The 17,597-nt window shown below is 35.4% G+C and overlaps 1 protein-coding gene across 3 annotated transcripts in view; it reads left to right on the top strand.

Moving 5' to 3' along the window:
* TRDMT1 (tRNA aspartic acid methyltransferase 1) overlaps positions 1-17,597 on the top strand; it is a 46,315-nt gene that overhangs the window by 18,479 nt on the left and 10,239 nt on the right. For 2 of the 3 annotated variants that reach the window (XM_069458757.1, XM_069458756.1), the window contains exons 2-6: positions 6,256-6,365; positions 13,302-13,378; positions 15,625-15,696; positions 16,325-16,390; positions 17,151-17,220. In XM_069458757.1, the coding sequence (XP_069314858.1) occupies positions 6,256-6,365; positions 13,302-13,378; positions 15,625-15,696; positions 16,325-16,390; positions 17,151-17,220 (395 nt within the window). The remainder of the gene's footprint in view (positions 1-6,255; positions 6,366-13,301; positions 13,379-15,624; positions 15,697-16,324; positions 16,391-17,150; positions 17,221-17,597) is intronic. The other variant, XM_069458758.1, reaches the window with a different exon arrangement.

Genomic DNA, 17,597 nt, shown 5'->3' with positions numbered 1-17,597 from the left:
AGGGCTTTTGCATTCATGTTGCTCTGTTTGCCAAGTTGGAATTTGAAATGCATTTCCTTATAGGAACAAATGATATTGTGTGTGTTCACTTGAGTGCCTGTTATAACAGTTATTTGCAAGTGGCAGAAAACTTAACCCAAACTGGTTTATGTAAAAGTTATAAATATGGACTTGTATCGACCAAGTCCAAATGTAGGCCTAGTTTAGGGTAGAACTTGAAGCAGTAACTCAAATCACGCCACCAGGAACCAGTTCTTCACATATCTCAGTTTTGTTCCTTCTGGATTGGGTGCATTTTTATATTAATATATGCTCTCCCCTTATTCCATCAAGGTGGCTGTAGTAGCCTCTAACCTTATATCTTTCCAAAGTTAAACCCAGTGAGAAAGATCAAGCAACTCTTTCTGGTTACACAAGAAAAAGCCAGGGGTTCCCTAATTAGGGGTTGCCTAATTGGCCTATTCTGAGTGGGGTGCCCATTCTGAGACCACTCTGGCCAGTTTTAGTGGCTCAGGCACTTGACCTATGCTTCCTAGAAGCTGGGGGTGGGGGCTTTGAGGCCATCTGAACCACTTGACAGAGTGTGAGGTAAAATCTCAAAAGAAAATTTGGCACTATTAACAGAAAAGAGGGGCTGGATGCTAGCAAAGCAGAAAACAAATATCTACACATCTTGTATTCTCAGTAGAATGCCCATGACAGATGTTCTAATAGATATTTACTTAATGCCTGACCTAGCACCATTGGTGCTATATTTAAGATATTTGTAAGTTAAGTAGAATTTTGTAGGTCAGCCTGGAAACTTCAGTGTAGGTGTTTCCAAGGTAAAAATTTGACCTCAATGTGAAACAATATACTTAAATATGAACTTTGATATAGACAGTCATAAAGACATAAGTTCAGGCTTATTAGACACTTTTTAAGCTGGTGCTGTTCTCAGAAACAGGACAACAAAGAGAGTAATCAGCAACAATCAGGAGTTGATTTTAGAAATCATAATTCACTCATTCTCACGCATCTGCTTCATCAAGAGACATTATTGAGGGCCTGTTGTGTACCAGTTACAGCCGTGTCTGGGTGCTGAGAGTACTCAAATGCATGAGACATGGCCTGGACTCTGTCAGACTGAATAGTCTACTGAGAGAGGCAGTGTCTTGAGAAAATGTGATGGTAGCTTGAACTACACAGTGTCATGAGAGCACGTGGGATCAACCCGTTTCAGACTGGTGGCCCCCGTGAAGGCCCACTGGAGGAGCTATGCCTGAACTGAGTGAGTCCTGAGAGACCAGTAAGAGTGATCTAGAACAAGAGAGAGTGTCAGGGGATAGGCAGGGAGGGATAGGTCTTTAAACTATTTGCGGTGTCACAAGGATTGAGAAATTATGATCCAAGTGGGAGACCATAAGTAGTTGGGTATTACCTGTGGGAAAAGTATAAGTATGTGAGTGCGGTGGCTGTGATTGGAAGAGAACGGGGTTGGGCAAAGGACTGTGTCAGGAGAGGAGGCTGGACAGGTACGTAGGGTCCAGATCCTGCTAAGGAGTTTGGATTTTATCAGGAAAATGGTGAACTATCAAAAGACTTCTTAAACATTTTTAACTGATATATAATAATTGTACATATTCATGGGGTACATTTGATATTTCTAGACATGTATACAATGTATAATGATCAAATCAGGGTAAGAATCATTAATACTAGGTTGAAGTAAAATTTACTTCAGACATTGAGCACTAAGGAGAAATTGGGAAGTTCTTTGAATTCTGTGATAAGAAGAATGTGATGTTTGTTATCCTGCTTCCATACTGTTTTTTAAAATACTCGTTTGCTTAGTGTTGAGTTTGACATAAAGAGGAATATTGCTTAGTAGTTTGAAATGAGAAGAAGGACAAGGGTATTGAAAATTGATATCATCAAAAAAGACATAACAGTATTTCACCTAAGATCCAGCTTGGTCTGTGAAGTGGTACTAGTTTCTCTGCTAGTAGATAATTGTAAATAAAAGGAAAAATTAAGCATCTATGCAGTGTTCCTGCATTTTGATTCCTATAAATCAGTTTTTCTCTACACTGAATATAGAAACAAAGACTGTATATTGTTTGTCGTAATGTAATTAGAGACTTACTGTTGATATTCCGTAATAGTTTCTTTAATGTAGTATATAGGAAACTAACTTTTCTCACTAGTATTTCTTAGGCTTAATAATAATAATTAAAATAATAATTATTATTTAATCTATAATATTCCAGATAGATGGCAGAGGATAGGAATTTTAATAATTATTGAGCATCTACTATAAGCTAAGTATTTTATATACTTTATTTCATTTACTTTTTATAGCATCCTTTTATGGGAACTGTTAGTTATTATGTCTGTCTCATTGATGAGGAAATTGGGGCTTAGAGAGAATAGGTAAATTTTCCAAAGCCGCATAACTAGCGAGGGGCAGATCTGGAATTTGAACATGGACTTCTCTGACTCCATAGGCTGTGCTGTCCCCACTATCCATGCCGTCTTCTGTCTGGGATTTTTGTTGCTGGCTACCGCAGTGATTATAGAGCTGTGCTACCCAGTATGGTAGCCACTAGCCATATGTAGCTATTTAAATTAAATTAATCAAAATGAAATTAGATTAAAATTCAGTTCCTCAGTTGTACTAGCCATGTGTTAAGTCCTTAATAAACTACATACGTGATTATTAGTGGCTACCATACTGGGCAGCACCAACATAGAACACTTTCATCATCACAGAAAGTTCTGTTGGATGGTGCTATTCTAGAGTTTCAGGTTAACTCTAATTTCAGCTACCTATATTTAGAAATAAATCTTTTTAAGGACCCACGTGTGCTCCTGGAAATGGAGGCTCCCTGCACCCTCAGGACTAAGTGTGATATGATGCTTTGCGGCCCTCCTGTGGCCCTGCCAGAAGTGGCTAATGATTGCTTTTTCTCTTCTGTTTGGCCAAAGAAAGCTACAGGTTTGGGGTTTGGGAGTTGTGGGGGTGGGGAGCGGGGAAGAGAGAGAGAGAGAGAGAGAATATCGTTACTGGTCTGTTTGTGCTTAGTACTGTCTTTCCTAATTAAGCTATCACTCTGAATGAAAGGAAATAGGCATTGGGTGTATTCAACTGATCTTCCATTTTACAACTAGATGTCAGTGTTAACATACCTGATTAAATGTCTCAGGTGTGATTATTATGAGTAATTCAAATAGTTACTCACCTATATGAGATACAGATCAGAAAATAAATGATAAAGAAGGAAAAGAATTTTTAAAAAACCACTTTCCTTATCTTATGTCAAAGTGGGCTGGTTAGTTCTACATTTACATTTTTTAAATATTGATTTCTTCCTACCTAAATAACTACACATGAACAATTAAATTTTTTTTATTTGTTTGGTTAGGAAAATCAAGTAGAGGTTTGCAGTGAACTTGTAAACCTTTTCACTGTTACCAACCAGAAGTTCTTCCCTTTCCCAGAGAGAGTGACTAGAAAAAGAAGGAAAATTATTGATATTCAAACCTGGGGTATGTGTGTGATTCCTTTCTACTTTTATAAGAAACATACTTGAGAGCAAGAATTATGTATGTATTCTCAGTGGCATTTCTAACATCTCATGTAGAAGTCTCTCTTGATATAACTAAATCTGCCTTTTAAAATTCAGTCCTCGTAGAAATGGAAGCATGATATCCTTACCCTTTCCTTATAGATACAGTCTGACAACCTTTTAAAATAATATTTACTGTGTTTCTTTAACTATGATGTCTCACTTTTTTTTTTTACCCATGCTTCGTATTGATAAATATGAAACCCTGAAAAGTAACTGAAATATCATGAATAAAATTCGAGCAAAGTAATAGATCAAAGTACTGAAAAGACATCCCCTCCCTCCACTTCCACCAAAAGATCCTGACAGATCCCTTTTCCCGATTCTCTCTCCCCTTTGTTAACCACTACTGTGAGATCGCTTAAGTGGTGGAGCTCACCTAGGCAAAATTCTAGAGAATTTTCACTTTGACATTTTTAGGTATATATTTTAAAAATCTGTGCAGCTTAAAAGTAAGGATTTTTAGAGACTACAGATTTAAACTGTATATTAGGAAATGTAAAGACAACTTGTCTTTGGAGCTCAATTTAAGATTTTGACAGAATTGATAGACTTGCTTTTTAAAATTATGTGTCAGTTTAACTTTTTCCTTAGAAACACATCAGTATCCCGCAAACAATTGTTTTGAAATAGCAAGTTGAATTTGTGTCAGTAATATCTTAATACTTCCGTTTCTCTTTATGGAAGTGACTTTTTGGGCTACACAATAGGTCCTAATTTTATAACAGTCTAAAATATATACATCAGTTTATGCCAAGAGTACATTTGCTTATTGGCTTTAAAAATCCAGTCTTTCCTGAGAAGGAATTTTCAGTTCACCCATTTTTGGATCTCTGCATGAAACACTCATTTGGTGGTTGGTTTTTGGTGAGTTTTATGACCTCTAGGCACATAATACAAGACCATAAAATTAATTATTGATTATGGTACAGATTTAGCACATCTCTGTGGATTTTCACCCAGCCTGAAAAAAGACAAAAGTCCTATTAACCAACTCCAGGGTAATCCCAGTTTGCTGCATATGTAATGGGAATGCAAGCAGGCTATACCATGATGATTACAACATATTTAGCAAAACAGTAAAATAGCACAATGAGGTTTATTTAATTTTGAGCTCTTGTAAGGATTAGCTTAGTTTTTGACCTGAATTAGAACAGTTCTGTGATTTTGCAAATTGATCCTTATATACTAATACTTTTTTTTGTTTAGAAGCCTCCTTGACTTATGTTCCAAGATCTGATGCCTTTGACAAAGATATCATTTATAACTTTAAATTTATACTAAAGCAAGTAACAATTATTGAATTTAAACTCAGTGGAGACTACCTATGGTATTACTAACCAGACCTCAAAGCTTCTAGGGTACAAAGCCTAGGGAACCTTCCTTTTCAGCAGGATACCTGGGTAACTGGTCCTGCCTGAGCATCGTGCCTAGCAGGCACTTAGTGAGTACTTACTCGGAGACATTTGTGCCCGTTTCTCTCTGGCCTCATCTCTTCTAGGCCTCAGTGTAAGGTTGTGATTGTTTTGTGAGTGTGTGGGAGCCTTTCTCCTTGCTCTATCTGCTGCTTTTATTTCCAGGTGTCTGCTACATGAGCCCCAGCTCCTCAGATCCTAATTTTTTTTTTCCTTTTTTGATATTGGGCTAAGCTAAACTAACTATTAATCTGCAAGTGGATATTAAAGAAATAACCATTTGGAGCTACTATGTAATTGTAGTTGTTTTCTCTGATGATTTTCTTAAGTCTCAAATACTTCTCTTTTTAAAACTCATCACATTTTCTCCTGATTTAGGATAGAGTACGCACATAATTAGTTTTATACATGTTTTGGTGAAGAGGGTGGTAATTACAAAATATAGCAGCAGCTACCATTACAGAGTTCAAATTTTGACTGCCATTAAAGAATATGCTAGAATTCTCTGAATCTGAACACATTTTGAAAATGTTTTTCTTCAGCAGCAAGATAGAGGGGCAATAAAGACACACGTTTATGATTATTTTCCATATTCTTCTCATATTCTCTCTGGTCTGTCAAAATTTTAAATTTTTGGTCTTTGAGCCTTTTACATTTTGACACCAATTAATTTTTCTCCTCATTTTAAAACTTACCTAAGCTTTAATTGGGTGAATTTTGTGGTCTGTGAATTGTATCTCAATAAAGCTGTTAATAAAAAAGAAAACTTACCTGAAAGCATTTTCAGTGGTAATTGTGAAGCAATTTTGTATTAATGTGACAAAGTGAGGAACAAATGGTAATTTATTTATGTAAAGTTCCAGATGATGTGGCTTTTAAGAATATACTTCACTTTCCTATTTTTGGTTTGTTTTAACTTAGGAAAACTTTCTGTTCGATCCATAGGCATCTGTCTTAGTGAGGGTGGAAAACAAATATAAGAGGTTACCACTAAAACCTTTAAATCTTATCTTTAGCATTGGAATTCTGTCAGAGAGATGAACGAGAAGTGCATGTTCAAATATTCCACGTCATGCCTAGTTCCTGGCCCTCCATCAACAATCTGAGATTTGGCTAGATAAATGAGGAAGTAAGGAAATGTACTACTAAATTCTGCTACTTTGACTGCTTTCTATAATGAACTTTTCTTTTTGAGGACTTTTCTTCTTAGGATATTCCATTTGTCATTACAGAAAGTGGTATACCTGCACAAGTGGTGGCTGCCATTGATGTAAACACCGTTGCTAATGAAGTATACAAGTATAATTTTCCTCAGACACAGTTACTGGCCAAGACAATTGAAGTGAGTAATTATTACCATTTTAACAAGTATATATGGCAATGAAAATGTGATTGAAAAACACTGCCAAATACTGGTTTCTGGTGGCTTAATTGGAAGGTAAGTCATATATAAATAAAAAGTTTAGGAAAAGGGAATTAACATTTTATGGTCTATCAGAAGATAGCATGTTATTTTTTTTTTTTTTTTAATTTACAGCTGTAGAGACAGAGAGATCAATATTTTGGTCTTCCAAATGCTTGGTTCTGTCTGTGGTGATATTAAACTTTAATTCTTTGCTTTTATTCAATACTCCTACAATATATATAGTGTGTGGTAAAAACAAGGAAGGCAGTCACTGGCTATTAATTACTGAATGCTTCTTATAGCAAATTTGTCAGAATTAATCCATTTCACTTGTTATGAACTCAGCAGAAGTGTTTAACACTGATGTACATTAAGTTATTTTCAAAATAATATGAAATTGTGTTTTTTTCTACCAATTTCTTATCATGAAAAATTTTCCTACAAATTTTTTATGAAACCATAATTTACATACAGTAAATTGCACCCATTTTAAGTGTGCAGTTTGAGTTTCACCAACACATCAACCATGTAACCAGCACCACCACATATCAAGACATAGAACGTTTCCATCACACTAACTAGTTCCTTAGTGCCCTATTTTGGTCAGTCTCCAGCCCTAACCGAGGCAACCACTGATCTGCTTTCTTTTATTATAGATTAAATTGTAGTATATCATAAATAAAACCATAGAGTATAACTCTTTTGAGTGTAACCGCTTTGCTTAAGTGTTGATGTTTTTGGAATTCATCCATGTTGTTGTGTATATTGATAGTTTGCTCTTTTTTTAATTGTTGATTAATATTTCATACAATGGAATATCATACACTATAATATATATCTATCTATTCACATGATTATTGCCATTTAAGTTGTTTCTAGTTTTTGGCCATTACAAATAAAGTTGCTGTGAACATTCATGTACAATTCTTTGTGTGGACCTTTGTTTTCATTTCTTGTGGATAAATACCTAGATGGCGAATGGCTGGGTTATGTGGTAAATTTCTTTAACTTTATGAGAAAATGCTAATAGTTTTCCAAAAGATTTTTACCATTTTCCATTCCCACAATCAGTATTTAAGTGAGAAGTTTCATATCCTTGCCAACACTTGCTATTAGTCTTTTAAATTTTAGCCATTCTAGTAAACATGTAGTACTGTTGAGGAATTATTGAGGAAAACTTCCCTGGTATCACCAGAGATTCAGATATCCAGATACAAGATGGTCATTGAATACCAGGAAGATTCCTAGCAAACAGAACATCTCCAGGACACATAGGCATCAACCCAGCCAAAGTCAAAACGTAGGAGAAAATGCTGCAAGCTACAAGACGAAAGCGACAACTAAATTACAAAGGAAAACCCATCAAGTTAACAGCAGACTTCTCAGCAGAGACCTTACAAGCCAAAAGAGATTGGGGTACCATTTTTAGTCTTCCTAAACAGAACAACTGCCCATTAAGCGTTTTGTATCCTGTAAGACTAAATCTCATAAAGGATGGAGAAATCAAGACTTTTCCAGACAAGCAAAGACTAAGGGAATTTATTACTACTAGACCTGCCCTACAGGAAGTGCTCAAAAGTATATCATACATGGAACAGCACAATAGATACCCACCAGTGTAAAAACACCTAAAAGTTAAAGCTCACAGCTCTAATAAAATAATAGCACAAGAGGGAAAACAAAACAAGGTGTCATCCAACATTATGAACAGAACGGTATCCTACATATCAATACTAACACTGAACATGAATGGTCTTAATGCCCCACATAAAAGAATTAGATTGGCTGAATGGATTTAAGAAACACATCCCAAGTGTGTGCTGTCTCCAAGAAACATATCTAACTTGCAAGGACTCGCACAGACTCAAGATAAAGGGATGGAAAAAAATATTCTATGCAAATGTAAACCAAAAGCAAGCAGGTGTAGTCATTCTCATATCAGAGAAAGTAGACTTTAAATCAACAATGGTAAAAAAAAAAAAAAGACAGGCACATGCCACCATGCCCAGCTAATTTTTTGGGGGGAAAGGGTAGAGATGGACATCTCGCTGTGTTGCCCAGGGTGATCTCAAATTCCTGGCCTCAAATGATCCTTCTTCTGCCTTGGCCTTCCGAAGTGCTGGGATTACAGGCGTGAGCCACCATGCCTAGTCAGATAGTATTTTTTTAACGGAGGTAAGAAACATTTAAAAAAAAAAAAAAAAACCAGAATATGCAACAGAAAAATGATGTTAAGCAGAAGAAAATTTCAAACATTGTGTCCATGAGCTTTAAGCCTCAAGTAAAATGTACTTTCAAAACAAGCACTCAGATATATTTAACAGCTCAAAAGCAATGATCAGACAATAGAAATTGAAAAGTATCAGAAGTCTGGAGAAAAATAAAACCATTATAGAAATGAAAGTCATGTCAGAGGAGCAAAAGTAAAATGACTGTGCTGCCAACAGGGTCATGAAAAAACAGCAGAACAAAAGGGAAAAGAACACAGATCAGAATATTGCAGAGTAAATTATATTAATAGCTACTGAAGATAAAGTGATCCGTGATAAATACAAGGAGTGCCTCTGAAGAAGAGAATGAATCAAATGGAAAAAAAATATTAACAGAAATAGATGAAAATTTTCCTAAAATGAAACCTGCCAGAACTCATGGACTGTAGCATCTGTGAGCCCTTCTGGAAAAGATGACTCAATCAGCTAAGCAAAGAAGAATCAAAGTAGAAAGCCCAGGAGTGAAGCCGCCATGTTAGGAAAGAAATTATCGTTAGAAAATCGAGTGAAAATGTTGTAATGCTTTGTAGTATAGAAATAATATTGTGATTGGAATCAGAAGAGGAGGTGAGACTCACACATATGTATATATCATATAAATGAAACTATGAAGTTTTTAGGACATTTTTAAATGTTATTGTTAGGGGCTTAGCAGAGCCGGGAAATAGAGAGCTGAGCTGTCAGGGGTCAAAGTGGCTGATTAAAGCAACAAGCCAAAAATGAGAGTTGAGCCTTTATTCACTTAATGTGATGGTATCAGCAAGAGTCTAAAACCAGAGAATCCCCACCCCGTTCCATTTCCCCATGGAGCAGTGCAGATATGGGGGCCCTCGCACTGTTGAGGGAGCCCCTGGCCTTCAGGGCATGGTAGGGAGAGAGGGCTAGGAGTGGTAAAGTGCTGGGGACTGAGAGTGGGGAAGTGTCTTCAAGGTTTCCTCCCCCTCTCGGCATTAGAAGGCCTTGGCAGAGAACTTCTGCCCAAAAGGCGATCTAGGAATGAAGCCTCTGGGTCCAGGAATACAAATGTGCCAAGGGCATGACCGGCTGGCCTGGCCCTCGGAGACCTTGACTGCAGCTCCCTTCAGAGACTGCGATGCACCAGCTGTGCACCCAGACTGCTGTGAAGTGCACAGCTTGCCCCATGAGGCCTACCAGGGAAAGCCTTCGTAATTGCCAAGAGTCAGGCCTGCAAAATCACACGTAGGTTTCTCACAAAAAGCATGACTACTCAGTTACAAAGATAACAAGTAATAAAATTACAATCAGTAAATTAGGGAGCAAATGGGAGAAATTACTAGTCACTAGTATATAACTACATATAAACTTTATGTGAGCAGAAACATTATCCAGTTTGTTCATTGTTGTATTTCCAGACCTAGCACAATGCTTGGCCTATAATGAATGCTCTGAAATATTGGTGAATTAATTTGTGAATGTTGTTTAGTGAACAAAGTACTGTGCCTAAAAAATAGACAAAGAAATATCAAAATATCAGGCAAATGCTAATAAAGAGTAACAGGTTTCAAAATTGATATTAGATAAGATGGATTTCAAGGCAAAAAGCATTTATGAGTCATAGAAAGTTACTTTATAATGATAATTGATTAAATCCTCAAGAAAGGTCTAATTGTCATGAGTATACATGCATAGAATAACATCAGAGTTCATAGGGCAGGAAATGATAGGAAATATCCACTTAAGTTCTTATTGAATACCTGCCATGTACTACAAAATAAGATTTTTCTGAATGTTTTTAATCTCTCTTAATAAAATTAGGAAAAATGAATGTTACCTTCATATATATGTTGCTTATTGGCCTTATATATGTTACTGACTTTTGGAGAGATATATATCTGTGGGGGAAATGAGAGAGTAGGTATGTTTATATTTGTGTTTAAACGCATGTACACATACTCATACACACTCACACTCAACGCGTGCGCACATATACAAGGGCTGTCCAGAAAGTATCCAGCCATTGTTAACATTAACGAGAATGGTTACATGGCTGGATACTTTCCCAACAGCCCTTGTGTATCTTCAAATCCAGTAACATGCTAAATGGTAAAAATTTAAAAGCATTCTTATTAAAATAGTGAATATGACAAGAATGTCCACCATTAGCACTGTTACTTAATATTGTGGATCTGTTAGCTAATATACTCACACAAAAGAAATAGTATATAAATAGAAATAAGAATTCAAAAATATGATTGAATGTGCCTGAAAAATATATAAACGAGTTAACTAAAAATAGTATGAGGAACAATTAGTACATTTAATAAAGAATCTGGTTACAAAAATATGATAGCCAATGATTTCTATATATAAACAAAACTTGTTAGAAAATATAATAGAAGAAAATTCCTATTTTTAGTAACAACACAGAAGTTATAAACACCTAGAAACACATTAACAAGAAATCTGTGTAACTCACATGGGAGTAAGAGAGACTTGAAAAATGCTAGAAAATGTACTGTGGCCTTGGAAAACGTGGCTGAATATTATTAAAATATTAGTTCTCTTTAACTATAAGTTCAATAAAATAGTCAAAAGTTGTTTTCTAATCTGCCAAGTTCTTTCTAAATTTTAAATGAAAATTAAGTGTAAGAATAGCCAGGAAACTTTCTGAGAAAAGAAGCAAAAAGGCAGGCAGAGGGACAGAAACAGCTGCCCATGAACATGGGACAAACGCTGTTACCACAGTGACTTGATCGAATACTGTATGAAAGCAAAAGTGTTTTCATTGATTTGTATGGCCATATGATGGGAAAACAATAAATTTCCCATTAGCTTTCAAATACTGAATCATTAAAGATAACTCATGTATCTCCATGACTACTTTCTTGAATTCAAATATGTATTCATTAACCTAGAATGCCAGATTAAATAAATTAAGTTGCGAATAGTCCAATTTAGTGATAATTTCTTGCATAACTATCTTATTATTTGGCCTACACTATTAAAAAATCACTGTTTTCAAAGATCCTTTAAAATTGTGATTTTTTTTTAGTGTCTATATTAGAGACATTGACTCTGTTTAATTCCTTTAGATTCTAGACAGGATACTCTTGGTATAATTGCTGTAAAAGATTGTTGTTTTAATTTTACCTTAGTTTCAGGAATTTAGCTGTAATCAATCCACATCCATTTGCTCACATAGTGGCCCTGTGCGGGCAAACTATTGAACTTGAATATGATGGGCTATCTCATGCCGGGCCCCATACACTGCTCAGTGTACGATTTTCAAATTGCCTTCCTGAGAATCCAGGATTCCAGAAGTGCTTTGGTAAATTTTCAATATTTAATTTTGATTTCATTTTACAAATATATCTCAAATTATTTAAAAATCCTGTGATCAAAAAGTGACAGACATGCACATTCAGACTTTTACTGCAATGGAGACAACTGACGTGGATCAGGTTAACTCACTCTTTACACAACTCAGAGTAAAGCTTTTCCTGCTTTACTCATGTACTTGAACTTCTTAGAAGTGGATTATAATTAGAAAGGTTGTAATTCTGAGCTGATCTCTTTAAATTCCTGGCTAAGGATGTGCACTCGGAGTGCTTAATAAGAGTTGGCAAACCCATGACCTGTGCTTCTCTATGTTCATCTTCTGATATATAAAAACGATGAAAATAGCACATTTTTCCACCACTTAGCCCATTAGGGATTATTGTGATTAATCGTGTCTATAATTGTTTAAAGTTCTTTGTGTACAACTGAAAAACAATGAAATAATTGTGGCTATCTAAAAATGAGGCCTTTAACATTAGCAGACATACATGAAAAGGGATGGTGACTAGTCAGTATATCACATTTACTAAATAAAAGGAAATTATTATTTTTTTTTTTTTTTGAGACAGAGTCTCACTCTGTTGCCCAGGCTAGAGTGAGTGCCGTGGCGTCAGCCTAGCTCACAGCAACCTCAAACTCCTGGGCTCAAGCGATCCTACTGCCTCAGCCTCCCGTGTAGCTGGGACTACAGACATGTGCCACCATGCCCGGCTAATTTTTTCTATATATATATTTAGCTGTCTATATAATTTCTTTCTATTTTTAGTAGAGATGGGGTCTCGCTCTTGCTCAGGCTGGTCTCGAACTCGAGCTCGAACGATCCGCCCACCTCGGCCTCCCAGAGTGCTAGGATTACAGGCGTGAGCCACCGCGCCCGGCCAAAAGGAAATTATTGATTAATATATATTTTAAAATTTCCTCTACCGTATGCCCAAAATCATTAATTATAAAATAACATTCTCCATGTTTGACCCCAGAGAACAGCAATGTTATGCTTGAGGCATGGTAGAGGAAAGAAGTACTTAGGATCCAGGAAACTACCCTTCCAGCTCTGCTTTGACTGGAGCTGGCACCTGCGGGGGAAGTGATTTCATTTCTCATAGCTTCAGTTTACTGCCCTATGTCCTGCCCCAGATTGCTGTGGAAAGTTTAACTGAATTTGATTTGAAAAGTATTGTGTTATATTATATAAACTGTTGTAAGTTCTGATATGTTTAGTTATAGTTCATTAGTATTTTCCTTCTGCCTCATTCTATCCATGTTTTTATATTCTCTTTTTTTCCCTCAAATGTTCATTCTTTAGGGGATTACGCTAGAAGAGTTTGACAGATTATCTTTCAATATGATTTTAATGAGCCCTCCATGCCAGCCATTCACAAGGTATGTATAATAAATATCTCTGTGTCAAGAAAGAGTACTTTTGAAGGGCTCATTAAATCAAGTAATACAATAGTTTCAAGCATGGACACTTTGAAGTTCAGCAGTTACATTTTCGTAGTTTTGAAACTTTTCATAAATAATTCCTTTCATCTACTTATATTTATAATTCAGCATTAGTCATAAAGGAAATAGCAGTTACTACCAGATGAACAAAATGATTTGGTCAGAAGTAGATATGCAAGAGTATAGGAGACCTCTCTTATACCTACCTAAGGTACAACGTTTATTTCTGGTCTGAATTACCTTATTTAAGCTAGTGAGCATTTAGGAATATCTTTCTAATACTGATTAATCAAAGTGTATCTCCATATTAAATGTTCAAGTCCTAAATTATTTAACTGTAAAATTTAAAAGCTAGTCAAGCATGTACTTGTATATTTTACATTTCTTAAAATTCATATTTACATTTAATTCTTGCTTTTCGTAGCCACATTGTAATTTCTTCATTTAAAAAAATTACATAGTATTTATTTGGCTGTATGTTTCAAGGAATTATATCCTAAATGAAATCTGACTAATTCATATTTATTTAAATACTTTTACTAATAGTGTTTTAAATTATTTTAAATAATACTATTATAGTAATAGTAGTAATCCTCTAACTGTCTTACATGGAATGTATCATTTAATTTAACAAACTTATGGGGTAGGCATTACTGTTATCATTATTTTATAGGTGAGAAACTGAGGAAGAGAAAGGTTAAGTAACTTTCTCAAGGTTATGCAATTAGAGAATATCAGAGCCAGGATTTATAAATCATTTTATATACTCCCGTTTTAATGTGTATGATTCAAAGTGGAATGTCATTTATAATAAACATTCTAATTCAAATTAACATTCTCATGATAAATTTCTGTCTAAGTTGTGATTTATTTAAACAGTTCTCTAGGAAACTAATTCCCCAAGGATTTATTGTTTATCTACATTCCAGCCATTGTTTTTATTGTTTTTGGTGCTGTAGTTCCTGTCCTTAGGGAGCTTATAGTCTAATGGAATGACTGACAAATAATTATCTTATAATGTGATACAGCTGGATAATAAAAGAATGCTGAAAGCACCCTGAGAACACAGAAGAGAAAAGAGGTTGCTGCATACCAGGAGAGGGGAATTCTTTCGGAGGAGGTATCTGAGCTATGTCAGGTCAGGAATTTATCAGAGCAGGCAGAGGTTCCATCTAAGGTTGACTCTAAGCTTATGCAGGGGTATGGCCTGTGGAGTACAGTAAGTAGGATGTCCAAACAGAGTGCAGCCTCAGCGCTGTGAAGCCTCATATATCACTGCGGTGGGCCCCAGTATCTTCCCTACCATCCCCCGACCCTGTGTTAGCCCAACTCCAGCTGCCGATGGCAGCAGAAACTGAATCTGTAGTTATCATTTGAAACTCTGAGAGGAAAGGGACAGAATAAGAAGAACCAAAGATTTCTGAGGAATCTGTTCAACTCCAGTGTGATCCCTTGGCTGAGCCTCAGATTCACTGATGGTTTTGGCCCTGCTGTCAGTTTTGATTAGTGATGCCAAGTAATTTATTTAACACTATGAAGCTATTAGTAATAAGTAGCATGATTTTAAACCTTGGTCCTGTTTCTGCTACTTAGGCCCGATCCAAGTCTTCCTTTCTGTTCAAGCCTTGGTCATATTGTGACTCTTAGTTGTGAGATCTAATTGCTAGCCCAAGTACTTGACCCTGGTTAGTCTAGCCAAGTTGCAACTCCTGCTTATAGAATCAAGTCCCCAGCTTACGTCTCTCCTCTTTACATTGGACAAGATTGTCTTAGCCTTACCTACTACTCTGATTTGCTTAGATTGGTCACCAATGCCATTAGCTCCAGATTGCTACCCTATTCATCTGAACTCTTGTATCACCTGGGGCAGAGCAAAAGGTGTTGTTGGCTATAATTTGTGTATGTGTGTTTATGTATTTTTCCTGAACAAAGTGCTTTTAAGAGGGTAATTGGTTTTATTCCTCATTGATCTCTTGTTCTTTTTTTTGCTTCATTTGGCATATTGTTTGGTTTTATTTCTTTTTAATTAAATAAATGAATGAATTTTGTTCTCTATAGCAACGAGATGTTCATGTTTTCTATAAGGACAAACTTAATTCTCTCAGTTTTGACTTTTTAAAAGTGACTTGATATCTCCATATAAGATTCTAGATAAACTTTTCGTGCTTTCTTTACCCCTTTAGAATTGGCCTACAGGGTGATATGACTGATCCGAGGACGAATAGCTTCTTATATATTCTAGATATTCTCCCAAGGTAAAAACTTAGATTCCTGTAGAAGCTTACCTTAAATTTAAAACTTTGGGTCTAGAAGAATGTGGTGTTTGTAGTTGTATGGAGATTAGCAGTTTATACGTGCTCCCTTCAGATACTGTACATGTCATTTATCTTCTTCTGCCATGACTAATAGAATAACTGCAGTGTTTCACAATTCCACGCTTGCCACCACAGTGAGTAGCAGAAAGTTACAGCCTGTTAGCTAAATTCTATTGCCTCTGCTCATGGCAGTAATACAAATGATGCTAATGTTAGTGAGTGCTGTTACTCGTGGTTTGAAAACTCGTGCTAACCCTCGAAGCCACCATTCTATGTGAATGGCAACCCTTTGGGCTGTGCAGTGCAGGGACCCTGTGCAAACCCATGTTTTGAGAGAAGCTTCAATGGAATTTAACATTTCAAATGGTAACTTTATCAAGTGTACCATGCTTTTGGGGAAAATGAATAAAATATGAGTTGTCTCCATCCTTTTAAACTCCTTTATAGAAAGAGAGTTCGGACAATTAATTATCTCATGTTTCTTACAAGTGATGATTTTGTCTACTTTTAATTTCTTAGCAATGAGATATTTAGAATTCCATTTGTTTTTTGTTTTTGTTTTTTTTAGATTACAGAAATTACCAAAGTATATTCTTTTAGAAAATGTTAAAGGTTTTGAAGTATCTTCTACAAGGTAAAAATATGTATTTGTCTTGCTTGTATCTTGGACTTGGTATGTTTTATGATAGGAACTGTTGTGAAATAAAGATCTTAAAAATAAATGCATACCTTCTGACATTTATATATGTTATATATTGTATTCATTAGTATTGATTTTGACTACTAACATAAAGCATTACAAAGCTTTGTTCAACTGATTCTCTCCCTTTTTGGTATGTTTGAATATTTTTAGAATGAGCACTCATTTTAGTGAGAATGATGTTTCTCAACTTTAGTCACTTATATTGGTGCCTATTTCTTTCATAGTAGGAATGTTTTCAGTAAAAATTGGTGCTGTTGACAGGCATTTTCTGCCCTGCAGTTGGATGCAAGAAGCAGCTCTGTGTCAGGGTTCTTTTGGATAGTAGCCCAGCTGCAGAAAAAGCATCTATCTGAGTCCTTGATTTAGCTGCTGTCTATAACAATGTTCCCATCTGATTTGCTACTTTGAAGATACAGTTTTAGTTCCTATGGCAAATTTATCAATTCTAACTTTCATCAACTTGGATAATTTATCTGGCAGCTTTATATATTTATAGTAGAGAAATATCTATATCTTTTTATTAAATATAATTTCTCAAGTATTGGACTTAGTAAAGACTTAGGATCATTGTCATTCTAAACAACTTGAGTAGAGTTACATTTTTCACTTAAAGTGTTATGTATAGCATTTATATAAGAACTCATTTCCAAGTAAAGGGTGAAAGATTTTCTTTTTTTCTTTTGTTTTTCAGAGACCTGTTGATACAAACAATAGAAAATTGCGGCTTTCAGTACCAAGAGTTTCTATTATCTCCAACCTCTGTAGGTACCACAATTATAAACCCTTATATAAATTATAATTTAAAGGCTTTTTTCCCCCAAAGGAAATATGATTCAATAAACAGAATGGCTCTATTTTGGATGTTATAGATACCTTCTGAAATTCGTTCAGATATGGGAATTACTTTCTAAAGAATGTAGTACATGCATATAGATTCATTTATACGTATTTTATGAAACAGTTATATAGCTTGAAGATCATAAAGAATACATTTTTCTTTTGGAGAGTGAAGGATAGCATATTTTGAAAATATGTAAAATTTGGTATTTCCAAACTAGATGTGCTGTAGTTTAATAATGCTTCAAAATAATCCAAGATAGAAAACAGAATGAACATATGATAATTTTCTAATTACTGT

The sequence above is a fragment of the Eulemur rufifrons genome, chromosome 25 (assembly GCF_041146395.1).
Source record: "Eulemur rufifrons isolate Redbay chromosome 25, OSU_ERuf_1, whole genome shotgun sequence".
In the NCBI taxonomy this organism is placed as follows: domain Eukaryota; kingdom Metazoa; phylum Chordata; class Mammalia; order Primates; family Lemuridae; genus Eulemur; species Eulemur rufifrons.
The sequence above is the reverse complement of the archived record's forward strand: the minus strand, read 5'-3'. Positions and strand labels throughout refer to the sequence as shown.